The 25,198-nt window shown below is 41.7% G+C and overlaps 1 protein-coding gene across 11 annotated transcripts in view; it reads left to right on the top strand.

Moving 5' to 3' along the window:
* Positions 1-25,198, top strand: part of CADPS (calcium dependent secretion activator) — a 475,079-nt gene that overhangs the window by 192,135 nt on the left and 257,746 nt on the right. For all 11 annotated transcript variants that reach the window (XM_009445771.4, XM_054682049.2, XM_009445769.4 and 8 more), the window contains exon 4: positions 17,020-17,100. In XM_009445771.4, the coding sequence (XP_009444046.2) occupies positions 17,020-17,100 (81 nt within the window). The remainder of the gene's footprint in view (positions 1-17,019; positions 17,101-25,198) is intronic.

The following is a 25,198-nucleotide window of genomic DNA, read 5'->3' as shown; positions in this document are numbered from 1 at the left end:
CTAGAGCTTCCTATAGCTGGGACTATAGGAAGTATCTGGACCAGCATCTGGACCAGCATCTCTCTGGACCAGCATCCACCTCTAGAATGAAGCTCCAGTAAGATGGCCCTAGTTCAGCTATAATACCTTCCTCAGTGTGCGTTTAACCTGTAAGAAACCCACACAACTTTGACACATCAAATAGTGGCAGTAGAAATATAGCCACAAGTACCCCACTCCAGCGGGCTGTCTCCCTCCAATTCTTTGTGTTTTAGATCTGCTCAACTAGACACAAGGCAGGTCAACCAGCTGGCTGCAAAGCAGACTTCCAACAGAACCATGAAAACAAGATGCTCACTTTTTGTCAGGAATCCCAATCTCTAAAGGTTATTTTCTTGGAGGAAAGCAGCAGGAAGCACCACAGGTGGGGTAAAGAAAAGCTACAGCAATCTCCTTTCTCAGGCTAATGCCTTGGGAACCCCGAGGGGTTTCTTTTTCTTTCCAACCAGTCCCTTGCCTCTCCTTTCACTGTTTTCTTCTTATATACAACTGGTGAGGACAGTCATTGGAATGATGACTGGGGATAGTAGGGCTAGGCTGGACACCTTTTAATAAGCCATGGAGGGTATGAATGTTCCACCAAAATTTATGTCTCCAATTCCTGAACACCAGGAAGAATCCCATTCAACACTCTGCTGCAGAAGTTTCCTTACGTCAACATGGTTTCTCTTTTGTAGTTTTGTTCATGTAAAACTCGTATGTAATAATAGGCATGCATTTAGGCTTAAAACATTTTTAGCAGGGAAAGAATGCTATAAATCTGGGGCCCAGAAATCTCAACTTCTCCCTCACTTAGCAGGGAAGAGAAACTGGCTTAAGAGGTTCTTCTGTAAAATGAATTCATTGCAATTTCTTCCTTCTGTACAAGATAAGTGTGGTTTCTCATTCCAGTGGGAAAAAAAAATTTCTGAGAAACACAGATGTTAGAATCAAGCATTAATTTTTTCTTCCTTATGAAATAGTGACATTAGCAAACCTAAAAAGTTAACTAAAAATGGAATTTAGTGAGAAAGGAGGGCAATATATTTTGCCTTACTGGAAAAAGAATGGGGATTTTCTACTTTTATCTTAAAGTGAAGTAAATAACGAGATAGTATGATTGCCTTCTAGAAACCTCCTCATTGTGCCTACTTCTACCCCACCCTCAGATTTTCTGCATCTCTTATTCTGATTCGGCTCTGTGCAGCATCTCAGGCTTTTAAATCAAGGAGAGGGGATTCTGTGTTTGCATGACCCTTCCCTTGCAAGCAACAGGTTGAAGGTGTGGTTTGTGAGTGTGTCGGGATCAGCAGCCTTGTGACAGAGTGTTAGAAGATAGTGAATGCTTCCAGTCACTCTATTGCAGCTGTCTCCTGGAACAAGGAGGCTTGCAACATAAATATGCATACAACACAGGGGTCAGCAAGACCCCAGTTGTTTAACCCCTGTGTAAGATATTACACACCTCAGTGAGAAAAACCTCCAAAGCACTCCAAAGCAGAATTCCGGAAATACCTGTCTGGATTGTTCTTGCAAACCTGGTGCCTTCTTGAACAAATTTTTTCACCACATATGAACTGTCAAAATTCTCATTCTTATCTCTTTTCTTCCTCAAATTATTTTAGATCTTAGCCCAGCTGGTAATACTGGAAAGGGTTTAACAGTTAGAGGATTAACATTATGAAGTTAAGCCTCCATTGTCAGTTTAGTAATATTCTCTTTGCCCCCATAGTCAAATGTTGTCAGGGCAAACATCTTACTTTCCTGAGATCAGCGTTTACGGCAGGGTTTCTCAGCCTCAGCACCAATGACATTTTAAGCTGGATAATTCCTTGTTGCAGGGGCTGTCTTGTGCATTGTATGGTGTTGAACAGCACCCCAGGCCTCTACCCACTATTGGCCGTGGCACCTCTCACCCTCCATTGTGACAACGAAAAATGTCTCTAGACTTTACCAAACGTTTCCTAGGGACAAAATTGCTCCCCCTTCCCTATCCAAGTGATAACTACTGAGAACTTATAGAGATCACAGAATTTTGTCAGAAAAATCCCAATCTGAGCTAGTGTCAAATCTAAACCTTTGTGGGTTTTTCTGGTTTTTTGTTGTTTTTGCTGTTGTTGTTGTTTTGGTTTTTTGTTTTTGGTGCTAGTGGTGAGGAGGAAGGTGAAGAGACTGGTTGGGGGAGACTTGACCCCTTTGTCTTATAAATTGTGATGGCTAATGTCACAGTTTATGAAGACTATTTCCTGAATTTCTGCAGCTTTGCTTCTCTGATAATAAACTGAAGGTTGCCATGAAATTAATCACTCTAGAGGGGTTTGCAGAGGGAGATATATCTCCAACCCTTGGCTGTTCTCCCGTGTTGGCTAGTATAAATTGCCAGTGCCTGTTGGTTTAGAGATTAATTATTAATGATAAGGAAGCTTATGAATTTTTCAGAATTTTCTCCTCTTAGGGTGCATGTCTGACTTCCTATCAGGAGCATAAGATCCCTTCCAACCTTCCTGCATCAAAGCCCCAGGCTGTCACCCAGGGCGCTATCTTGTTCCATGCAGGCTGGCTGCATGTGTTGACTCTAAATTTTTTAATCAGCCATTTTCCAACACAACTGCACATGTCAGGCTGTAGAGACAGAATCTATTAAGCACCGTCAGAAACCAGCAGGGGCCTTGTGGCATCATGATTTGATATCTCTATGGCAGAATTTCACAATAAAAAATTCACAGGAGTACACAGTTTGCTGAAATGTCAGCAGAATGCCTGCAGGACTTAAAAGGAGGTGAAACACCATCAACACCGACAATAATAATCTCTGAACAGTCCTTTCAACTTCTGGAAGAATTTTCACAACTATTTAGGTATCTGATTTTCCCCAAACCCTATACTTTTAGATCACCCACTTATGTTTATGAAATAAAATGAATAGGTAGCTGATCCCGTCATCCTTAATCAATTGAGTCGATAATGATGACCATTACAGGTTGAATGATAAAAGCATAGATAATTTTTCAATTTTAAAAAATCGCATAGACCATGTTAGGATATTGACAGTTCCCTGTTACATGGAGGATGAAACATTTATAGGCAGTCACCCAACAAATATATATTGAACACCTCTTTTGTGTCAGGAACTTGCTGAGATATTAACCTGAAAGTCATTTGGGTTTCACTTCATCTTAAAGCCATTTCTCAAAAATGTATTTTTCCACTCTCTTACCTTACAATACAACAAGCATCTTGTTGAAAGGCATCATTTTACAAATCAATTCTGTGTCTAGGAATGTTAGCATAAAAGGGCAGAGTATTGATCTGATATATAAATTTGGTATTGCTTTTTAAAAACACAATTGCCATCATTGTACATTTACTTTTTTGTGAAAGTAAGTTCCTTTTGTAAAAGTGGTTACTTAAGTTTCCTGCATACGTTTTTGTTCCTTCTGAGATTTTACAGTAATTGGGGTAGGAGGAGAGGAGGGATTTGCCATAATCACTACAGAATGTTTTCTCTGAAGACCCTAAAAAGCATTTTCTTAGCTTTTGCAAATATGAAAGGGCAACATAAGCAGGTGAACTACCTAATCTTAAAAACAGTTTCACAGAGGATTAGCCTGGTGTCTGGATTACAAATACAATTTCAAGAGATAAGAAGTCATCTGTCTTGATGGTGGTCTACCATTTAAAGTGTTTCTCAGGCTGGGAACTTGTAGGTACATTAGAAGTAAATTAGATTACGAGACCCTAGGGCCATCTTAATTTGAACTTCCCAGTGCTGAATTTGTGTATTGAAGCCAATATTGTTTTAATTTATACTGGTTAAAATACTGCTTATTTGCAGGTTTCTCTCTCAGAGGAGATTACTACTTTCTTCTATTTCCCTCCTCTAAGCCAAGGTCATATTTGCCTTTCACAATGCAAATTAAATTATGTTACACCATGTTCACTTGAGTTAATTTAAACTCAAGCTAAGTTTAAATTAGGTGTAGAAGTGTCCACATAGGCCAGGTAAACTAGAGAATCAAGCAATTTCTAGATATTCAAATAGAGTCTATATTTTAAGCACTTTAACCAGAATCTACAATCTTTTTTGAGGCAGACACACTAATGCTTATAAAATATTTTATGTATTTTTTTTTCATTTTCTAACTTTCTTTGCAGCTAGGTTAGGGCCACATGATTAGTTTCAGCAAACTGGCTTTCAGTCCTCCAAGTTCTATTTTCCCTGTCACACTGAGCCTGAAAGCCACATGTTGAGGTAGCAGAGTCACAAAATGGTGGTGCTTCCATGTGCTTGGATCCCTGAGTAATTCTGTGGAAGAGAGTCCCCCATAATTGGCACTGGGTAAGTAGAGTAAGCAAGAAATAAATGGTTATTGTGTTAAGCAACTGAGATTTCAAGGTTAACTTGTTACCATGGAATAAATTAACCTATCCTAATTAATTAATTTTCCTTTTTAAATTTATTTTTCAATATTTGTTTTGTTTTCAGTACAACACATGATTATCCTTGCTTATGATTGACATGGGATTATGGACCTCAGCTTCACCAAACATACAAAATCTACTTCCAACTTCTTGAATATAGTGAGAGTAGGCATCTATATAGTCCAACAAATAAGAACTGTCTCATGTGTTAAAGTAGATGATACCCTGATACCTTTGTGCATTTGCACACAATGCAGTATATTATAAGCAGGACATACTTGATAAATGCCAATAATGTAATTTTGGGTTTTTTAGTTCATTCTTTTTCTCCCATCTGTTGGAGAATTTGGCCGCTTACTCTTTTTAATACCACCTCCTCTTCTTAAGCACAGATACTTTTAAAAGAACTAATAAAAAAACTACTTGGTTATGGATTTGATACTGGGAACAAACTGTTTGTTTGACAGGTCTTAATCAAGGTGAAACTCACCCTTTTAAAATATTTTTGACTTTGAACAATGGCAACCCCACGGTAGACATACTCTTTAGAGCAGGCAAAATGAGATAATGATATATGTGGGTAGACTTATGAATAGACCCAGTTTCCACCAGGTACTGTTTAATGATCAGCCTGGGACTGGAAATTAAGCACATCTTATATTTGTGACATGTTGCTCAAAGGAAACAGTGGTGCATGTGACAGTTCTCAAGTACCCTGGAAAGGTTTTAATTTAATTAATTCACCTCAGTTTTAATTGACATGGGCAGCTCTGTGATTTACAGATCTGAATTTTTTTACTACTTGAGCTTTCTTACACACGTGCACATACATACACACCACTCACATGCATGCACGTACACATTCACAAAAGCCTCAATTGCAGAAGCTGGAAAACTCAATTTCGTTTTGACTTTGTGAATAATTTTATACAATGCTATCAGCGTTTGAAAATGAGGTTCACTTCTTCTTAAAATAAAGAGCAGGTATTTTTTAGCAGAAGCATTCAATTTGATTAGAGGTATTTTAAACATCACTGGATGTTTTTCTGGACTTCCTGTTGAGCTCATTATTTTGCCATTTATAAAATGCTTTTTACCATGACTTGATGCTGCTTAAAGAGCAAGATTATTTAACAGTACAAAAAGGCATTTCATTTCCCATAATGTTTATGTCAAAATCTCCAGAGAATATAATCACCTCTGGCTTGTTTTGAAAAAGTGACCATTTCCCATCAAATCAGCTGCCCAAACTAAATTTCAGAAATTAGTAAAAACTAAATTCAAAAACGAATGGCAATGAAAATAATTATTTAAATATATGAATTGTTTTACTAGTTTTGAAAAATATAACTCTTCTTTTTGTTGAAATAATTCTGAAAGTTATCAAGTTCTGTATTTATCCTGCTTTCACAGTTCATAACATAATGCCTGAAACAAGGCAAGTGTTTAGTGAATATTTTTAAATGGTTAGTTGAATACTAATATTTCTAATTTCCAGATGAGGAAGCAGAGACTCCCGGAGTTTAATTGGTTCACACCTCTATTATTCCCACCACTTTAGTCAGTTATTCTCTGTCCTTTCTGCACTTAAATATTCACTTTCATTTACTCATTCAACAGAATTTAATAAGTTTAAACCATTTGCATTCAGATTTCTATTTAGGTCATGATTTGAGCACCTATTAAGTGTCAGACACCACTTAATAGGTGCCTGGAAAAACATCACCTTAACTCCTCAAAACATCCCTGCCACATAGACGTTATTATCTCTATCTCAAATTTCACTATGCAAATATTTATTACTCCCTTACCATACATCAGTCATTGGCTATTTTTATAATGAACAAGACAGACAAGGTCTTTGCCAAAGGCACTTACAGTCTTGCACAGAACATGCCAAGAAGCAAATCACACAAATGTGATGGGAGTGATAAAAGAGGAGGTTCAGGATGTTAGGGTGGCCTAGAAGAGGTGACCTTGGCTGAGACCAGGAAGGCCCCTAAGGTAGCAATATTGAGACTAGGCTTTGGGTTAATGATTTACTGTTAACCAGACAAAGATGACAGAGGGCCAGGTGCAGTGGCTCACATCTGTAATCCCAGCCCTCTAGGAGGCCCATGTGGGAGTTTGAGGCTAGGGGTTCAAGACCAGCCTGGGCAACGTAGCATGACCCCGTCTCTACGAAAAATACAAAAATCAGCTGGGCATGATGATGCCTGTAGTCCCAGCTAGTCAGGAGGCTGTGGTGGAAGAATCACTTCAGCCCAGGAGGTCAAGGCTGCAGTGAGCTATGATCTCAACATTGCATTCCAGCCTAGACAACAAAGAAAGACCCTGTCTCAGGGGGAAAAGAATGATGACAGAAGAGGAAAGAGAATTCACATTGACCAGGGGCCAAGCAAGAGTATGTCATGTTTATGAACCTAGAAGTACAGAATGGTCTGAGCGTAGAGAGCAAGACAGAGTGGTGGGAGATGAGGCTGGAAAGCTGTGCAGGAGCCAGATGGCAACAGCTCTCAATGCTTTGATAAGGGTCTCAGGCTCTTACTACCAAGGGAAGTGGAACGTTATTGACAGGTCTTAAGCAGGAGAGTAACGTGAGCAAATGCACGTTCCAAAAAGATGAGCAGCCTGCCTTGCAAAGCCTGAGTTAAATTTGTGCTTCATGGCGTGTGGTTTTGCAGCATCAGCACCACCCAGGAGATGTTTAGAAGGATGAATTCTTGGTTGTCACCTCAAGCCTGCTGAATCAAAACTGTCCCAGGGTGAGGCCCAGGACTCTGTGTTTTAACAAGTTCTCTGGTTGATTTTTATGGGCACCAAAGTTTGAGAACCACTGGATTTTAATAGAGGTTTTCAATCCTGGCTGCACGTTGGAATCACTCGGAGGGTTTTAAAAAAAATTGGCTGGGTGTGGTGGCTTACACCTGTAATCCCAGCACTTTGGGAGGCTGAGGTGGGTGGATCACGAGGTCAAGAGATCGAGACCATCCGGGCCAACATGGTGAAACCCCGTCTCTACTAAAAATAAAAAAAAATTAAAATAAATTAAAAAATTAGCCAGGCGTGGTGGCATGCACCTGTAGTCCCAGCTTCTTGGGAGGCTGAGGCAGGATAATCACTTTAACTTGGGAGGCGGAGGTTGCAGTTAGCTGAGATCATGCCACTGGCACTCCAGCCTGGCGACAGAGCAAGACTCTGTCTCAAAAAACAAACAAACAGAAAATACTGCTGCCTGAGCCCCAACCCGGAATATCACATTTATTTGGTCCAGGTGCAGCCTCAACATTAGGATTGCCTTTTATCTCTCTCTGGGGATTCAAATATGCAGCCAGGAGGGAGAACTGCTGTGTATGAGAGGGAAGCAAAAGAGGATGAATGTGAAATCGGTGGTTGAGGATGGAGATGATGGGAGCCTGGCTTAGGGAAGTGGATGCACAGCATAGATGGATTCAAGAGATATTTAGGAGGTGACTGCACAGCTAGCAAGGGATAGACCAGGCCTAGTCCCCTGTATTTTTCTTCACAAAACCACCTGCTTCCTCTATACCCTTGGTTTTGGCTGCCACACTTACACAGAAAGACAACACCCACTCTCTTCTTTGAATGGCTTCAGTTCCTTATGTCTTCAGGATAGTGCAGGTGAATTGGACAGTCTCCCAGCCCCAGATATAAAGATTATTAAGATAATCCATTAAAAAAAAAACACAGCTGTGTCCTCTATGCTGGATAAAAAACATAGTCTCTGGCCTCAGTAGTAATAAATTATAGCCTTAACCTTGCAACCCCTCATATTTGGGGCATGATGCTAAGTGCTTTATGAGTACCATCTTCTTTCATTTTCATAACAAGCCTCTGCTGTTGGCATTGTTACTGTTAGGACTCCCACTTTGCAAATAAGGGCACAGACAGAGACAGCTTAGTAGATTGTCCAATGTCAGAGAGCTGGAAAGTGGCAGAGCAAGGATGTGAAGCCAGATCTGACTGTTTCCAGCTCCTGGGTCTCTGACTACCATGTGCTATGACTGCTCTGGAGTGGAAGAGAGAGCTAAGGCACAGGGCACATAGAAAGCTTGCTGGCAATTCCTATAAAAGTGGGTTGATGCCTGGCTAAAGTAATCAAGGAGGGCTTCTTGAAGAAAGGCCTGAAGCCAAATTCTGATGACACATCAGACTTGAAATGGTAGAAAGGAAAAGAAGAGGGGAGGTCATTTCAGGACTGCGGGGAAGATGGGGAAAGACTGGTTGAGCACTACAGGATCATAAAGAACTGGATTGGTTTTCTGTTTGGGTTTTTTTTTAATGTATTTATTTGCTGCTTGTTCAGAAAATTGCTGCATTTGGAGCTCTTGGGTTATATTTACTGCATTGCCAGAAGCCAGCAAAGACATAAAACTGGTGACTCAAATACAACAGGGTTCTCATTGGCTGGCAAAACCTGGGAGCTAAACCCTGCATTTTGCAATCAAGAAGTACATCATTCAGAATGGAAACTTGGACCTACCCAAGGTCTTCTCTTGCAAAGGAAATAAGGCATGATAAAGAAAGACACAAATGATCTTATTTTAACTCTTCCACAAATTAGGTAGTATCATCTCCTTGGATGATTTTTTGTAACAACAGAATGTAATTGACTGCATGGGAGACCAAACTCCATGTTCTTTCTACAAATAACCCTGAAACAGAGCCCTTAGTGAAGACTCGGATGGATGGCAAGGCTGCAGATTTCATCAGAGTCTCTTCCAGTATTAATAGTAGAGTTATGTACACCTACAATGTGTTGAACCCCTGCTGTCTGAGAATATTTATTGTCATCATTACAATAGTCCTTTGAGGTTGTTTTAGTGCAGCAGCTATAGATGCTCCGAGAGGTTAAGCATCTGGCCCTGATCATACAGTGAATATGTGTCACAGGCAGCATTAGATCTCAAGGTTTTCTGATTCTGAAATCCATGATTTTTTTCCTAAGGATTATTCCCTCTATCTCGAGCTAATCATCTCTGAAACTACAGGCAAACTACTTAACCTTTTAAAGCTTGGTTTCTTACCCAAAAGGGGAGGAAATCTGTTATACTACTTTAAGTGCTGCAGAATCAGAACTTCTGTAAGGGAGAATATATGCAGGCTATGGAATGCCAAGGACTAATGGCTGCTAAGTTTTACTGAACGTGACTGCATGCCAAGCACTTTGCTAATTGTCATATGCATCCATCTTATTTAATCTCTTATCAATCCTATGAGGTAGGTATTATCATTATTGTTCCCATTTTGAGTTAAAAGAGTTGAAAAAAATAAAAGCTAGGGCTCAGAGAGGTCCAATCACTTTCCTAGGATTGCTCAGCTTTAAAGTGGAAAGGCAAAGATTTGAACTTGGACAGTGGAGTGGGGGCACCTGCTGACCGTGTTCTACAGGCTCTACATTTAAGGTGGACACACAAGAGACAGGCTTTAGGAAATGAGAGGAAGGAATTTGGAGGCAGTAACCAGGTCTTTAATGCGGCAAAAACAGCCACAGTTCAAACCCCAGTGCAGTCTTGTGGCAGGAGCTTGGGCACCCCCATCTCCTGGTTGGGAACTGACACTGTCCCAGCTGTAACTTTCCAGACTGCAGTGCACCAGGAAAGCAGCATTTGCTGGAGCAGCTTGTCTCTGAAGGAGGATAAAAAAACATGGGGCTGTGGAGGAAAGGAGGGCCCTGCCAGCTGATGGGAGTGCTTTATGGGGAGGTGCCTCCACCCTCCTCTGCAGTGGCTCTTGGCAGCCTCCATCTCAGACACTAATCTCTGGGAACCCAAGGGGCACACTGGGAAGTAGAGAGAAAGCAAAGTAGCGAGAAAACAAGCTAAACCCAGGTCAGCAGGTGGCTTGCACTGCAGCTGCTTATAGAGACCCCTGTCTCCATCCCCAAATCCCAGAATAAGGAAAGCTTTAATCAGGAAACAGACTGGTTATAGGCCAGCAAAGTTCAGTCTTTACTGATTTCTGCAGAGAATGGCACTTGCTGGAACACAGCCACTAGGCAGCAAGACAGAGCAAACTAGAAGTTAGCTGATTGGGAATTTGGTCCCAGCCCTCACTGATCGTTGTGCGACTGTGGGTAGGTCATTCCTTTTTGGGTCACAGCTGATTAACTCAGTCCTGTAGCTAGTCAGGCAGTCATTTTATTCATCTGCCAGGCATTTACCCAGAGCCCACTCTGTATTTGCCACTGTAATGTACAAGTAGCACCTACGTAAGTAGGTGCCAGGGATCCAGAGATAAGCAAAATAACACCCATCCCTGCCCTTATGGAGCTTACAGCCTAGTAGGCAAACACCAAATCACATAAGTACCTGTAAATTAATGGTGATATGTGTTAGTAAGGGAAAGGAAAGGTGCATCATTATAAGGAGAGACAGGAGAAATTCACAAATCTGGAGAGCAGAGCAGAGTTGCTGCAAAGCTGAAGGATGAAGGATAAGAAAGGGTTACCAGTCAAGGGAGAGATAAGGAAGAGTGCTCCAGGCATGAGGAACAGCCTGTGCAAAAACCTGGCAGCAGGAGAAAGCTAGCCCTCCCAAAAGCCTGAGTGAAGTATCCAATGGAGCATACTGGGGGAGGATGTGGTGCCCGACAAGGCTGCAGAGCTCAGCAGGGGGCCACACCATTAGTCTGAGGTTACTACATTATCCCTGAAACTCCTTCCAGCCAGTCTGGATCACTATCACTTTAGTCCTGAGGCTGAAGTTGGTTCATTTACTCTGAGGCTGAGAACCATAGGTTTTTCCAGAAAGCAGAACAATTATTCAAATAATGCATAAAGTAATCTGCCTATTTCTGTTTACATTTTCTGTGTATTTGAATCACATCCTCTCTTTGGTTGACCGAAGGCTGCCTCTTGGCAGCGACACTGATGACTTTGGAAGAGTCTAGGGTTGAAGTTGCCTCCTTATCATCGTTAGTGCATGAGCACCAGAAAATTCAGGCATGCCCAGGGGTAGCTGGTACCGAAGGATGTCTCCCAGGCGCACTGTCAAGGCCAATTCTCCAAGGCCTCTGAAGCTAATGAGGAGGCTCCAGGCCCAGGCCCTTTGACAATTTCTTCATCCCCCTAGAGGTCAGACAGGGCATTCCCAGGTATGAATCATTTTGCTGATATGTAGACCTATTTGCATAGTGGGATTGCTTCTTCCCTGTCTCCCCCCACCCCCAAAATTCTGTCTGCAGACATGAGAAAAATGAAGCACACAGGAAAATTGCCTAGGTGAGCACATCCCAGAATGTGTTCCTGGGAACACATGATCAGGTACATTTGGGAATGTGGGGCTGCATGAGGTTGCCTTGGTGTAGGATTTCTTGCTCATGTGTGTTGTGTGTCTCTAGGAATGGGATAGAGTGAGTTTCCAGACTTTATTTGATCACAGAATCCTTTCCCATCGAGGATCTAGAGAACACGTAGGACTGATCTTCCCTAGAATATAACTTTGGGAAATACCAGTCTAGGCTTTTCAGATAATCCTGAAACACAATAGCTGAAATCTTGTCATTTCTCTCAGAGGAAGGGACTGTGCACCGAGAGGTCACGACTTTGGCTCAAGATCCCACAGCTAAAGGCAAACTAAGGATCAGAACACAGGTTCCTAACATTCATTCCAGGGTCCCAGTGTTCCCCACCCTGGTCTGATTTCTTTCATATATCCTAAAGGCAGGGAGGAGAATTAACATCTGGTGACTCCCCATTCTAAAATAGGGGATAACTCTATAAACTTTGCTAAACTATAGGACCTCTATGTGCCAACACCTACCTCACTGGGTGCTTTGAATGTATATCATCTGACTTAATCCTCATAACATGCCAGGGTAGGTATCTTATCCCAGTTTTACAGATAAGGAAACTGAGGTTCAGAAAGATTCGACTGCTTGTTCAATCCGTGTCAGTAAGGAAATGGCAAAAAAAAAAAAAAAAACAACCAAGATTGGAACCAAGTCGGTCTGACTTCCCTTGGACAATGCAGCACATTTTGTCATTTTGTCCTTTCAAATAACAATGCAAGATAAAATGATGTCCACTCTGCAGATGCAGAAACTGAGGCATGGTGAGGTTAAGAAACTTGACAAGGTTGCAAGGGTGCAACTCCACCCTGCTATATCTCAAGCCTGTGTTTAAATTGGCCCTACAGTGACAGGACAGAGTTTTCATCTCTGCATTGACGGAAAGAGTACCACCCATGAGCTAGAGACAATTGTCTCTGGTGGACTTGAACTGATGGCTCAGGCAATACCTGTCTACACTTACACAGTGCTGGGCTTAGTTCTCCAACACTTTAAAGGAAAAGCCCAAGGAATTATTTTCCTCTGCTTGACTGACAAGTCAAAACAACCACACAGCCTCTGCTTGACCTCTTCTAGTAGGAAGATTATTTGTCTAATTAGGTAAAGAGCCTTTATGCACATGTACATTTTTGAACCCTAATGAGCTGCCAACGTGAAAGGCTTGCCCTTGGCTTGGTTCTCCAGCTGATCTTTCCTTTCCTCAGTGGAAAAGACCAGCGCAATAAACAGAACCTTGTTTCCATGGAAGCTCACTCTCTTGCTTTTTCTTTGCAGCCCTTGAAAAGGTAATTACTTGATTTCTCTTTATATTTTGGGTTTTCATAGAGTGGAGCTGTCAAGCTCCTCACGCGAGGATGGCCTTCTCTATCATGCCAAGCTATTTTAGGGAGCTTCACTTGCATTTCCCTTTTCATCCTCTCTTCAGATCATTAGCTGTCAGGCAGCAGTGGCCGCCTTCTGGTCACTCCCGCTAATTAAAGTCTAACAGAGCAAGGGGACTCGGCCCCAGAGAAAGTGGGAGACAGAAAAGCCAGGGAAATTTGTCAAGAGATGGGAGCCTCTGATCACATCATTTCTGCTGCACAGACTGTCAGACCGACACCCTACATTCACGCCAGTGAGGGACACTGTCCCATCTGGTGCCTTCTCTTCTGAACCTTTGACGCCCCACTGTGGCCCATGTCAGAAATGCAGCCAACATGGACTGCTCTAAAATAACAACACAAGGAGCAGCAGCCACCATTCATGAGGGTTTGCTGCATGCCAAGCCATGGATTAAGCCCGTTGTCTCCGTTGATTCTCATGACAACCTCAGGTCTCATTAACCTGATTATTCAGATGAGAAGAGCTGGAGCACAGAGAGGTTAAATAACTTGCCCAAGGTCACACAGCTACTAAGTGGCACAACCAGGATAAGGACACACCCATTGCTATTATTTCTTAGGGAGGAATCCAGCACTGCTATAGCCTCCCCAAAAGAAATCAGTCATGACAAGTGACAGAGGGTTGACATTTCTCTGCCCCCAGTGGTGGCTCTATGGCTCAAACTGGCCCGTGTCTACAAGGAACAAAGTGAGGTTGCTGAGCTAGTTAACTGTCAGGATCAATTAGAAAACCAAACAAGGCACTTAACTATGAAGCCAACATAATGCAGAGCAAAAGAGTTCCAGTTTGAGGCAGAGCAGACTTGGTTTCAGGTGACTAGTACCACTTTACCAGAAGTGTGATTTGGGGCATGTTCCTCTACCTTAGCAAGACTCAGTTTCCTCATCCATCAAATGGGGATAATGATACCAACCTTACAAAGTTGTTTCACATGTGGAATTTTCCAAACTGTTCTGTGATTTTTGGTGGGATAATTGTGTAAAAGACAAGGTTAAATGCAGTTAAAAACAATTATTTACTCTAGAATTTCTCAAAGTCTTGATTATGTTGACATATTACAAATTTTCAAGAGGAATCATCAATTCCTCACCCCAGAATCCTTTTTCCTGTGTGAATGCACATTAGCCTCTGTTTCTTGGGACCCTTTAGAAAAGGCTGTAAAACAGGTCATAGGGTATTTGGTGTTTGGTACAGGCATCGATAAATGCTAATCCTTTCTTCTTTATGCCCAAATCATGCCTGTTCTTGCTGGATTTAAGCTCCATGGAGTCAGGGACTTGTTCCTTTCTTATTCCAATATCTTGACATATCAAGATATTCCATAAAAATCTAATGAATGAATGAGTAAATTAGTGAAGTAATGAATAAAAGAATAAATTAAGCTTAATGTAGACCTTGCCTACTCATCTTCATTGCCAGCATTTTCTGCTGTTTCCAGTTGCCTTCTATGAAACCAGTGGGAGAACCCAAATGCCTCTGGAAAATTTAGTAATGGAGCTGGTTCTGTTGGGCTGTATTTTCCCACTTCTGTTTTAACCTGTATGAGCACCATGTCTTCCGACGAAATTCTCCTAACCAAATCATTTGGCTCTTAACCAACTTTAGACAATAACCAAATCATTTTGCTGCTTCCCAGTGAAGTAGTTGAATGTTTCATTTGCATATGTATTTTGAACAAGACATTTCTGAGTGTTCCCAGTGGATTTGCACTTAGAGCTGAAGAACTTTTGGGCTTCCCAAGGGAATAAAAAGAAAAGCAGCTCATTGGAACCTAAAAACAGCACTGAGGACACTGTATTTCCCACGTGTGTGTGCCTGTCAACAAGTGGTTATTGGGATGGATGACTGGTCAGTCATGTGACTGCTTTTGGGTGGTGTGCTTTACGTTTGTTTAGAAGAGAGTTTCCAACTCATGTTCTATGAGTATTATGCAAAAAATAAAAATTCTAGCTTCAGTTTAAAAATGGTTGTGTTGGGGCCAGGCATGGCGGCTCACGCCTGTAATCCTAGTACTTTGGGAGGCCAAGGCAGGCGTATCACAAGGTCAGGAGTTCGCAGACCAGTCTGGCCAACGTGGTGAAACCCCATCTCTACTAAAAATACAAAAATTAGCTGGGCACAATGGCATGCGCCTGTAATCCCAGCTACTCAGGAGGCTGAGGCAGGGGAATTGCTTAAATCCAGGGGCGGAGGTTGCAGTGAGCCGAGATCACACCACTGCACTCCGGCCTGGGCAAGACAGCAAGACCTCATCTCGGGGGAAGAAAAATAAATAGTTGAGTTGGTCAAAGTCTAACAAATTTTCTTACTGCAGAGCTTCTCGAAGACTTTGTAACAGAACACCCTTTGGAAAATGCTGCCTTAGAATACCTAGCCAAATGTTGCAATCCAGTTTTCATGATCTAAGGAAAAGTCCTTCTCCCAAACTGTGGAAAGGGGAAGATAAAGTGATGCTGGTTCCTGAATTGAACAGGGTGATTAAAATGTACAGCATAAAGCCAGATGGATTTTCAATGTGTTTTGTAAAATAAACCAAAGAAGGTTAATTGTGATGCTTCAAAAGTATGACCATACATTTTCCAGTGTTATTGTTTATATCATAATCCAAATAACTTATTTGCTATATCATTTCACAGCATAGGGGAGAATCTTTTTTTTGGGGGGGGGAGGCAGGGAGCTTTAAACTTTCTTCTAAAATTGATTTTAGAAGAAAGGGACTTAGAAAACTCACATATTTCTTATGCTACTTTTTGTTTTGAATTAATATATACTAAAAAGAGGAATAAAAACCATTTTATTTAAATGCCACTGCTCCTTAGTAAACTTTTCTGTGAATAAAATATAACTTGCTGAATAAGCAGACTCAATACAGCTTGAAAGGAAATGCTGGGGTTGCTTGGAAATAATAGTTTCAACTCATAAAATGGAACTGAGCAACTATGGCCTGCCACCTGTTGTAAATAAAATTTTATTAGAATATAATGGGTCTCATTCACCTACAGCCCTTACATTCACTTATATATTATCTATACTTACATATTGTTTAGTGCTGTTTTCACCTGCAAGGGAGGAGTGGATTTATTGCAACAGAGATCTTATGGCCCTCAAAGCCTAAAGTTTTGAATATAGGTCCCTTTACAGAAATGTCTGCTAGTCCTTTCAAAGAGTCACAGAAATATGTAAAAGGGATGAAGACTACATAACTGACCCCTTTTTCTTTAGATAGAAAAAACTGAAAACAGAGAAGTTAGGGAATTGTCCAGGCTTATTTATGCCTGGGTGCTCTGATCTTTATATCCAAATAGTTCTCTTTATCAGGGAAGACAGGGATAGATTTCAACTTGGATATCAACACCAGCTGATTGGATGTAGCCATCTGGAGGGCTGGTACAGGTCTCAGCGTTCAAAGGGAAGGAACGCAATGACTTATTAATCTTCCATGGTCCAGAGGTGGAGAGCGGCTGGACCCGTGCCATGTGTGCACTGGGGATATGCACTATGTCTGCTCCTGACATTTCTAATAGTTATATTGCCATCTCCTTCCTTGTACATCTGCCGTGTAAGCACTTTCGTCACTGGGCCAAAAAGAAGTGTGCATTGGGTCCTCATTAGAAACACTGCTGCCTAACAGTTCAGAAGAGATTGATGATTCTTTTGCAAGGTCATTCAAATGCCTGTCTTAGCAACTGCCTACCATATCATGCTCTGTCTAGAAGAATTAACTTGGAATTTCACTCAGACTGGATTTGTCGGTTATAAGAATTTTTTTTCAACTGAAATATGTCCATGGAGCACAGTGCAAGGGGTATAAAATGGAATGTCATGAGTTTATTGGCACTTGTGACCCAAACTAAAAGTCTCAATGTCTGTGCTTTTGTGCAGCTGGACAATCCAGATGAGCAAGCAGCCCAGATCAGACGAGAGCTGGATGGACGTCTACAAATGGCAGACCAAATAGCCAGGGTAAGGAAACATTGTGGTTGTTTGCTGGGGTCCAGGCCAAAGTCCCACTCAGGAAGCACACTGATTATTGACAGCCTCTAAAGGATAAAGCTAAGAAGCAGAGAGGAGGGAAGATGAGGACAATCACCCTCATTGGGCCCTCAGCCCTCCTTTCTCAAGGCAAGCTCTCCCAGAGATACCTCATGCATTTCCTATGCTCCAGTGAATACCCAAGCTCAGACCTCCAACATTCCTTCTGAGTTCCAGACTCATAGCTCCAACAGTCTACTGAACATTTCCACTTAAACATTTTCCTGGCATTTCAGGTTGAATGCCTTCAAAATCTAGCTCCTTGTCTTCCTCCCACCCCACACACATAACTATATTTACTCCTCTTCTCTTGTTCTATATCCAATCACTGTGGATGAAACCTCCTAGCCATTGTCAGTTTCTCCTTTCTCCCTGCAATGTTCCACACTCAGTCAGCCACCCTGCCTCCAGTGACTGCCTCTTAAATGTGGGTCAGATCTCTTGACTGTTTTCCAGCCCTACTACTGGTGCTTTGATCCAGGCCCTCATCTTCAGCACCTGGATGTTACAATAGCCTCCTAATGGGTATCCCTGGCTGCAATTCCCCCATTTTCTATCCATCCTGCACACAGTTGCCCTGATAAAACTCATATATAAACATCTCAAAACAGAGCCTCAAAATCCTTCAATAGATTCCCTCATTGCTCCCAGGACAAAATCTAACCTCTTTAGAATGATAATCAAGACTCTTAACCAACAGACTCTACCCTTTCATTTTAGCCTCACCTTGCACAACTTTCCCACCGGAACTCCCGAGTCCAACTACAGAGAATGTCTCCCTCCAAATATACCAGGCCCTTTCCAGGCTTGGTGTCTTTATACCCACTGGTGTCTCAACCTGGAGTAACCATTTTTCTCCCCTCACTTAGCAAACTCAGCTACTCAGCCTTCAGTACCTGACTTAAAACACCTTCTCTAAGAGCTTAGCAGTTAGTCCTTTCCACCTTTGTGTTCTCGTCAGATTGCATATCAACCTTTATTATAGCAGCTCATCGAATGGTGATCATTTATTTACATGTCTGAGTCTCCCAGTATATAGAACTCCTCAAGGGTTGAGGTTATGTCTTACTGTTGATGACTACAGCTAAGTGTTGTCTACCGTTATTGCTATCCCTGCCATCTCTGATATTAGTAATAGTAGTCATGCCAGTCATATTAGTTGAGTGCTGATTCTGTGTCTAGCATGCTAAATGCTTCACATGTACCAACTCAGTCAATCCTCAAAACAGCCCTCCAAGGATATTTCAGTTATCATTCTTGGTTTAGAGATGGGGAAGTCCAGGTTGAACCTGCTGGGTGCCACCAAAGAGATTGTGGCACACCCTCAGCTCAAGTCTGTCTAAATATCAGGGCTGGCACCAGGCTTATGTCAGGCACAAAATTTAAACGGGCCTCTGGTAATCAAAATAAACTATTTTAGTAAAGTATTTTTCAATTACAATTAATACCAAAAAAATCCATGAAGAATAAAATATAAAAATTGTAGATAGCATCAGGCTCCTGATGATTCCTACTGTATTCACAGGCCCTGTGGGCATATGAGGGTGGGGGTTATTAGAAACAGCAGGGAGGGTGGGCACAGGGTAGAGCTTTTCACTTTATGGAAAGAGGTGTCTCCAGACTTGGAGGTATGGAAAAGAATCCTACTGGAGGAGAAGCCAGAGAGATTCCAAGAAGCATCAAAATCCCCCTGTGCTTAAGCAGTTTTACTGAAATGTCTTGCATCTTGTTTTTGGACATCTTTAAAGTTTATAATCAAGTCAGCCTGGTGGCTAAAAATAGTATGCGCTTATGGATTTGGCTAAAGGTATTATAAAAGGTTACGCTTTAAAAATCCCACTTAATGTGAGAGTAAACATTAATAAAGCTTTAGAATTTACTTCTCCTGTAAAAATGTTTCCTACTGGTGGATTATCCAGAAAATGGAGGTCATTTGGTCCATTCATCTGCATTTTAGACAACGAGTATATTCCCAACTAATAAGTATTCATCCCATCTAAATAAAAATCACACACACCTCAAAAACAAGCTCATGGCACCTTTAATTTACTTGCTTTGTTTACTTTAAGGCTTAACATGATAATTTAAGAAACTGGTGTTAGGCTAATTTTAATTTTTAATAGAACCTGGATGAGCCAAGATGCTCATCTCTGAATGGTAAATCAAAGAACTCTCTCCCCCAACCCCCACCACTAAATATTCTGAAGCTAAATGAGATATGATTAACAACTTAGACCTAAGCATTCTTAGACAATGAAGTAGGCAATTAAAGTGGATCTTGATTATTATTTACAGAGCATGGAAAATGATTTCAGTATATATGGAGGGTCCCTGTATAGGGTATTGAGGGTTTCTATGAGATAGAGTGCCCTCTACTGTCTCCTGTTCTTTCAGAAATTGACTGTCTTCTGCAATGTTCGTTCACGCCAGTGGCCCCCTTGCTATATAGCTAACTGGTCCTGGAGTGAGCTCTTCTTCACCCAGGTGGAACCAGTCAGTTTCCAGCCTGCCCTGACCACATGTGATTGGTCCAGAAATGGAAACTTGATGCAAACTAAACCAATGAATTCCTTCGTAGGGCCTTTGGACTGTGGGTCAGCAAGGCTGTTGTCTTCCAGTGGTAGAAAGATACCTGTAGCAATGTTCACTTCTTGCATATAGGGAAAAGATGATGAGAAAATAAAGCCAACACATAGAAACAGAGACAGAGTCTACACTGAGATGTCAAGGAGCCCTCAATCCTGAGGTCATCCGTTTAAGCCCCCGATTGTAATTATTCTTAAGCTTCAGCCATGTACCTGCTTTTCCCTCAATTTAGTTGGATCTCAAGAAAAATAAATTCTCCCCTTGCCTAAACCAGCCTGGCTAATACTGATGAAAATTGTGAAATATCTCCTCCACTAAATATTAAATAAAATATCAAGATCTCGGATATTGGCTAGTTCATGAAGAGATATTGAGACAAATCACCTCTGCTTATCTTCTTTTTAGCATGCCCCGATTTTTCTATTTCCAGCATCACAGTGAATTTTCGTGAGGATGTGCAATTCAACCCATATGGCTGAATGTCAGCTCCTGTAAATATCATAACCAGAAATTCCTGGATATAGATGTCATCCATCATATGTAACTCACTCCGTTCTCTGAATTAAAAGATGGGTAGAGCACTTTTGATTGCAAATAAGAGGCACCAACTCAAGCAAGCTTATGTAAAAGAGGAGATTGGAGATGGAGGACTACTTCACAGAGCCTGCAGAGAAACTGCAGCCAGAACCCAAGAAAGAACAACCAGGGCCTGCAGAGTGATCAGGACTCTCCCTGCATCTCCCATCTCCATGTGTCACATTCATTATCATTTCTTTCTTATCCCCTGCAAATTCACAATGCTAAGAATCAGAACTCTCACTGGCCCAACTTGGTTCAAGGGCCAACCCCTGGTGCAGTTAACCAATCTACAATGGAAAAGGGGTGAAAGTCTCGTTGAATACATGGATGCTGGGGATATATCATTTAGGGTGAGGGTGGGAAGAAGTGGGGCTGTGGGTGGAGTGGACATTATGAATTGGGAAACACTCCAGATGTACCCAATAGTAATAACTATCACTTACCTAGTGTTTTCCTATGTGCCAGATACTCTTTTAAGCCTTTTACATCTGAGAATCTAACCCTCCAACAACCTAATGAGAAAGATGCTATTATTATCCCCATTTCACAGATGAGGAGGCTAAAGCAGAGACATTAGAGAATCTGACCAAGGTTCTCTAATGAGTCTGCACTCTTAACCAGTATGCATACTATCATTACAAAATATATTCCCAGATATAGGCCCTCACTTTTCCCCTCATACCAATCCAAGGATCCATTATGCCCTTTACTCAGGCTTTTACCTTGCCTCATCCTGAACTCTCTCTCTGCTAATCAGTCCTTTATTAAATGTGTCAGTCAGACACTGGCTGTGCAATTCACATAAAATCTCATTTAGACCCGTGATGAAAAATCTTTGGCGTTACATTAATTCTCCCAAGTATAGGCAAATCAAGAAGTGTACACATGTTCAAGTGCACACAGCTACTACGCAGAAAACTGAGTTGTCTAATTCCACGTTTCATGCTATTTCTTTAGAATACTCAGAAGAAAGGCAGGAAGTTACTCCAGGACAGGACTCCCCCAATTCTTCACTCCCTGCTGGTTCCCCCTCCTGGAAACTGCTTTCTTTTCTCCACTAGAAGTTGCTGTGTGTTCCCTGCAGCTTATCCAGAAGCCCAAATGAAGCAGCAGCATTAGGCAGATTTGGCTCCTAGAATTCAGAATCCTCTCTACTTTGATTTTTTTAGAATCTGGAAAAGATATTGTAGGGACCCTGGTTATTTTGCCAGTAGCATTCTCATCATCACATATTTCCACTGAAAGACATGTCTGTCCCCTCTTCCTAGGAGGGAAGGGAGGCAAAAGCAAGCTGACTTTTCCTTACCCACGACCTTGCAGTGTAATCTATCAATTCAATCGCACCAGCATCTCACGAATCATCAGACAGAGAAGGCTGCACAAGAACATCAGACAGAGATGGTCTCACTGTGAACATCAGTCATGCTGCCTTAAAAGTTCCAGAAAGAGATATTAATGCATTTTTAAAAATCTGGTAGAAAAGACTTGGTAATCCCTGCTCAAACATTTTCCCAAATCCTCTCATGTTGATATTAAAGTGTTCCCAAATTTCACCCAGGAATTAAGTCTAAGTTATTTAAATTGTGTGATCAAAAGTTGACATTTGAGCTTAAGCAGACGGATTGTGGCATTAGTGCTGCTGTGATATTTGCCAGTTCTTTTGGCCGAATTTTTGTGTAAAATTCCAAAATTATTGAGCTAATTATTTAAGACAAATCATACAGCTTTTGTAGTGTCAGTGGCAGAGGTCTGGGAGTAAAACACCATTGGTTCTTCAAGCCATCATTTTAAATATGGAAATGCCACTTAGACCCGTATTCCACACAGAGCACAATTAGTAGCTCATATCCTGGCCCTATTGCAAATATCAGTAAGAAATAATATCCAAATATTTATCTGATGGAAAAGTTCTGTTCCACACATTGCCATAAACCAGATACAAATGGAATCCTCTCCTACCAGAGAAAGATACTAACCCCCAACTTTCAAACTAATGTTGGACATGGCACCCACGCTGTGTTATGAAGTAACGTAAGTGTCCAGCACACAGTAGGAACTTCTTTCAACTTGTTGCCTGAACAGTTAAACAAAATGTGTGTGCAGGGATCCCCTCTCTGACTCTGGCCTTTGTCAATAGCTAAAAATCCTGGGAAATATGAGCTCACGGAAAAATATAAATGCCAGGGGGGTCCTCTGAAGCTTGTTCAAGTGGAAGGAAGTCCATCTAGTTCATAAAAGCTGAGGAAGTAAGACCAATTGGGTAAATAAGCTAGCCTAGAAAACTATAATGCCTGAGCCCAAAGTGCCTTTTAATGTCTGCAATGCCTATTTTGACAAATTAATACCAAGACCTCTTTCTCTCATTTAACCTGCTGACCCCATCCTCATTACTCCCTGTGCTTAATCCTACAGAGTGCACATTGTCTGGGCAATGGTGGAATGGCCATTGCTGTGGAGGGCTCAGCCGTCACCAGCCTTCTGCTGACCAGGATGAAAGGAGATGATGCATACAGGATGCACCATGCAGAGAGAAACCCTAGAGTTGCCTCAGCTCTATAGACATTTGGAGCCAGATAGTTCTGCCTTATCCTATCATAGCTAAGAACAAAAACTCTGCTTGGTTTCAAGTTTAACTCTAGTAATTATTGCTTAACACTTCTGCCTCATTTTCTTCCAAAAAATAGGGATAAATAGAAGCATGTGCATCAGTGGGTTGTTGGAAGGATCAGATAAGGTAAAATAAAGCCTGTAAAGTTTTCACCTAGTGTCCAGCACATAGTTAGCACTCAGTAAGTGCCAACTAACATTATTATCTTTACTATAGGCACCATCATTATTAGTACTATTGTTGTTTGTAGTGGTGGTGGTAGGAGCATAGTGCTTGCAAGGGGTGTGTGTGTGTGTGTGTGTGTGTGTGTGTAAAGAGAGGCTGTGTGTGTCAGTGATCAAAACATATTCATGTTATGATCTCTACTTTTCACAATAATTCTGTGAGGTTTATTATCCTCATTTCAAATGTGGGAACCAAAATTCAGATGGGTGAAGAAATCTGTCCAAACTTACAAAGCTAGTAAGCAGCAGACCCAGCATTCAGGGTCGAGTCCGTTTCACTATCATGGACTGGATGAGTTCCTTGATGCCCTCTTTGTACTCTGCACGCCTCTGTTGCTTCATGTGTCACTAACTGGTCACTTTCTGGCATGTCCCCCCATACCATCACCTCTCGGCAGGTTTTTTCATCTCCAGTGACAGCCATACCACCTGACACATGACAGAAGCCCAGGAAGTGTCTGAGAGATTGGATTAAATAGCTGCAGCACTGTCAGTGAGCTCCAGTGTCTAGCACCGGCCCTTCTGTCACATTCCTCCTTCTGATCGCCCACCAACTTTTGTCATTTGAGTCTTTGGGATCTAGGGAACCTCACTCTGAAGGGGGGCAGGCTTGTCATCATTTATACATACCCCATTCATCCTTTCTGGGTAAAAATCCAAAACCGGAAAAGAAAAGCCAGGAGCCAAGGGAGGCATTAGAACTTTCAAATGCTATTTTTCAAGATGTTCCAAAATCCCTCAGAGCGTAAATAACCCTAGTGGGAATTGTCCTTGGGAGGCTATCTCCATTGAGGAATGTTATCAGCCCAAAACAAAAATAAATGGCCAACAGAGATTTTTTTTGGAGGACTTTGCCCACCCATACGCTATGTTTCTCATAAAGCAATATGAATAAACAATTCTTCTGTCAAGGCTAATCTGTTTTTGTGCTTGAAAAAGTAGCAATGGAGATGGGCGACTGCATTTTCCTTATTTTGGCACAACTTCAGCTTTGAAATGTGTTTGTAATGGGTCTGCCACTGAAAAACTCCACTCAAGAACCTCAGCCTGGATTGACAGTATGCTATTTCTTCCCAAGGCTTAAGTACTTGGACCAGAAAAATGTCCTTGTTTTCCTTGCAGACTTCAGTTTTTATGAGCCTCTTTTTATGATGTCATTAGGAGCTGTCCAAGTTCTGGGAGGAGTGATCATTCTTTGGATTTTTCCAATATTTTGCTAGATAGAATTTGGTGGAGCTAACCCTCAGTCAGCATGGTGGCATCTGTAACCACCGGGCCTCCTAAAAAAATCTCAGGACTGTGGAGTTAAAAGGCACTGAGTGAGTCCCTAAGATAAGTTGTGATAGAAGGAACTGCACTTGACAAGACAGTCTCTCAAAATTGATTAGCAAGAACCCACTTCACAAACACTAGCTATTTTCTTCATCCTCCTGGCAACTACCAAGCCAGCAACTGGCATTAAAATCAGAAATTCCCCACTTACCAAGTTCCCCCACCCACACCAAATACCATGTAGTTCACTGAGGTTTTGGCCCCAGTATGAGGAGGCAAGATACAGGTCAGTGTAATGAGTTTCAGGCTCTTGGGACGTAACCTTTGTTCCATGACAGCCTTTAATGGGGCCTAAGGACTACTCTCAGACCATGAGTTAACCTACCTCACTCTTCCCTTCACTCTCCAGAGAGGCCATATTCCAAGAAATATGAGGAAATATTGTGTGACTATGTAAAGTTGTATACACCTTCTTGGATTCATGGTTGCCTACAGTATTTTCCATGGGAAGGAGAAAAGAGCAGTGGCCCTATCTCAGCCAACTCAACCTGGTGGCAAACTCTTCTTTATCCATCAGACCCTCATCCCAAAGGTCACCACCTCTGGGAAGCCACCCTTGATTCTCTCAGGAAGGATTTGCATCACATTATACTTCCATTACAGTACCTACCTTGATGTTCCGTTATAGATCTTTCTCCCCAGTAGCTGTAAGCTCAAGGAAGACAGTTTACATCCTCTCAACATGATCCCCCTAGTGCCT

The sequence above is a fragment of the Pan troglodytes genome, chromosome 2 (genome assembly GCF_028858775.2).
Source record: "Pan troglodytes isolate AG18354 chromosome 2, NHGRI_mPanTro3-v2.0_pri, whole genome shotgun sequence".
In the NCBI taxonomy this organism is placed as follows: domain Eukaryota; kingdom Metazoa; phylum Chordata; class Mammalia; order Primates; family Hominidae; genus Pan; species Pan troglodytes.
This window is presented reverse-complemented; position numbering and strand designations above follow the sequence as displayed.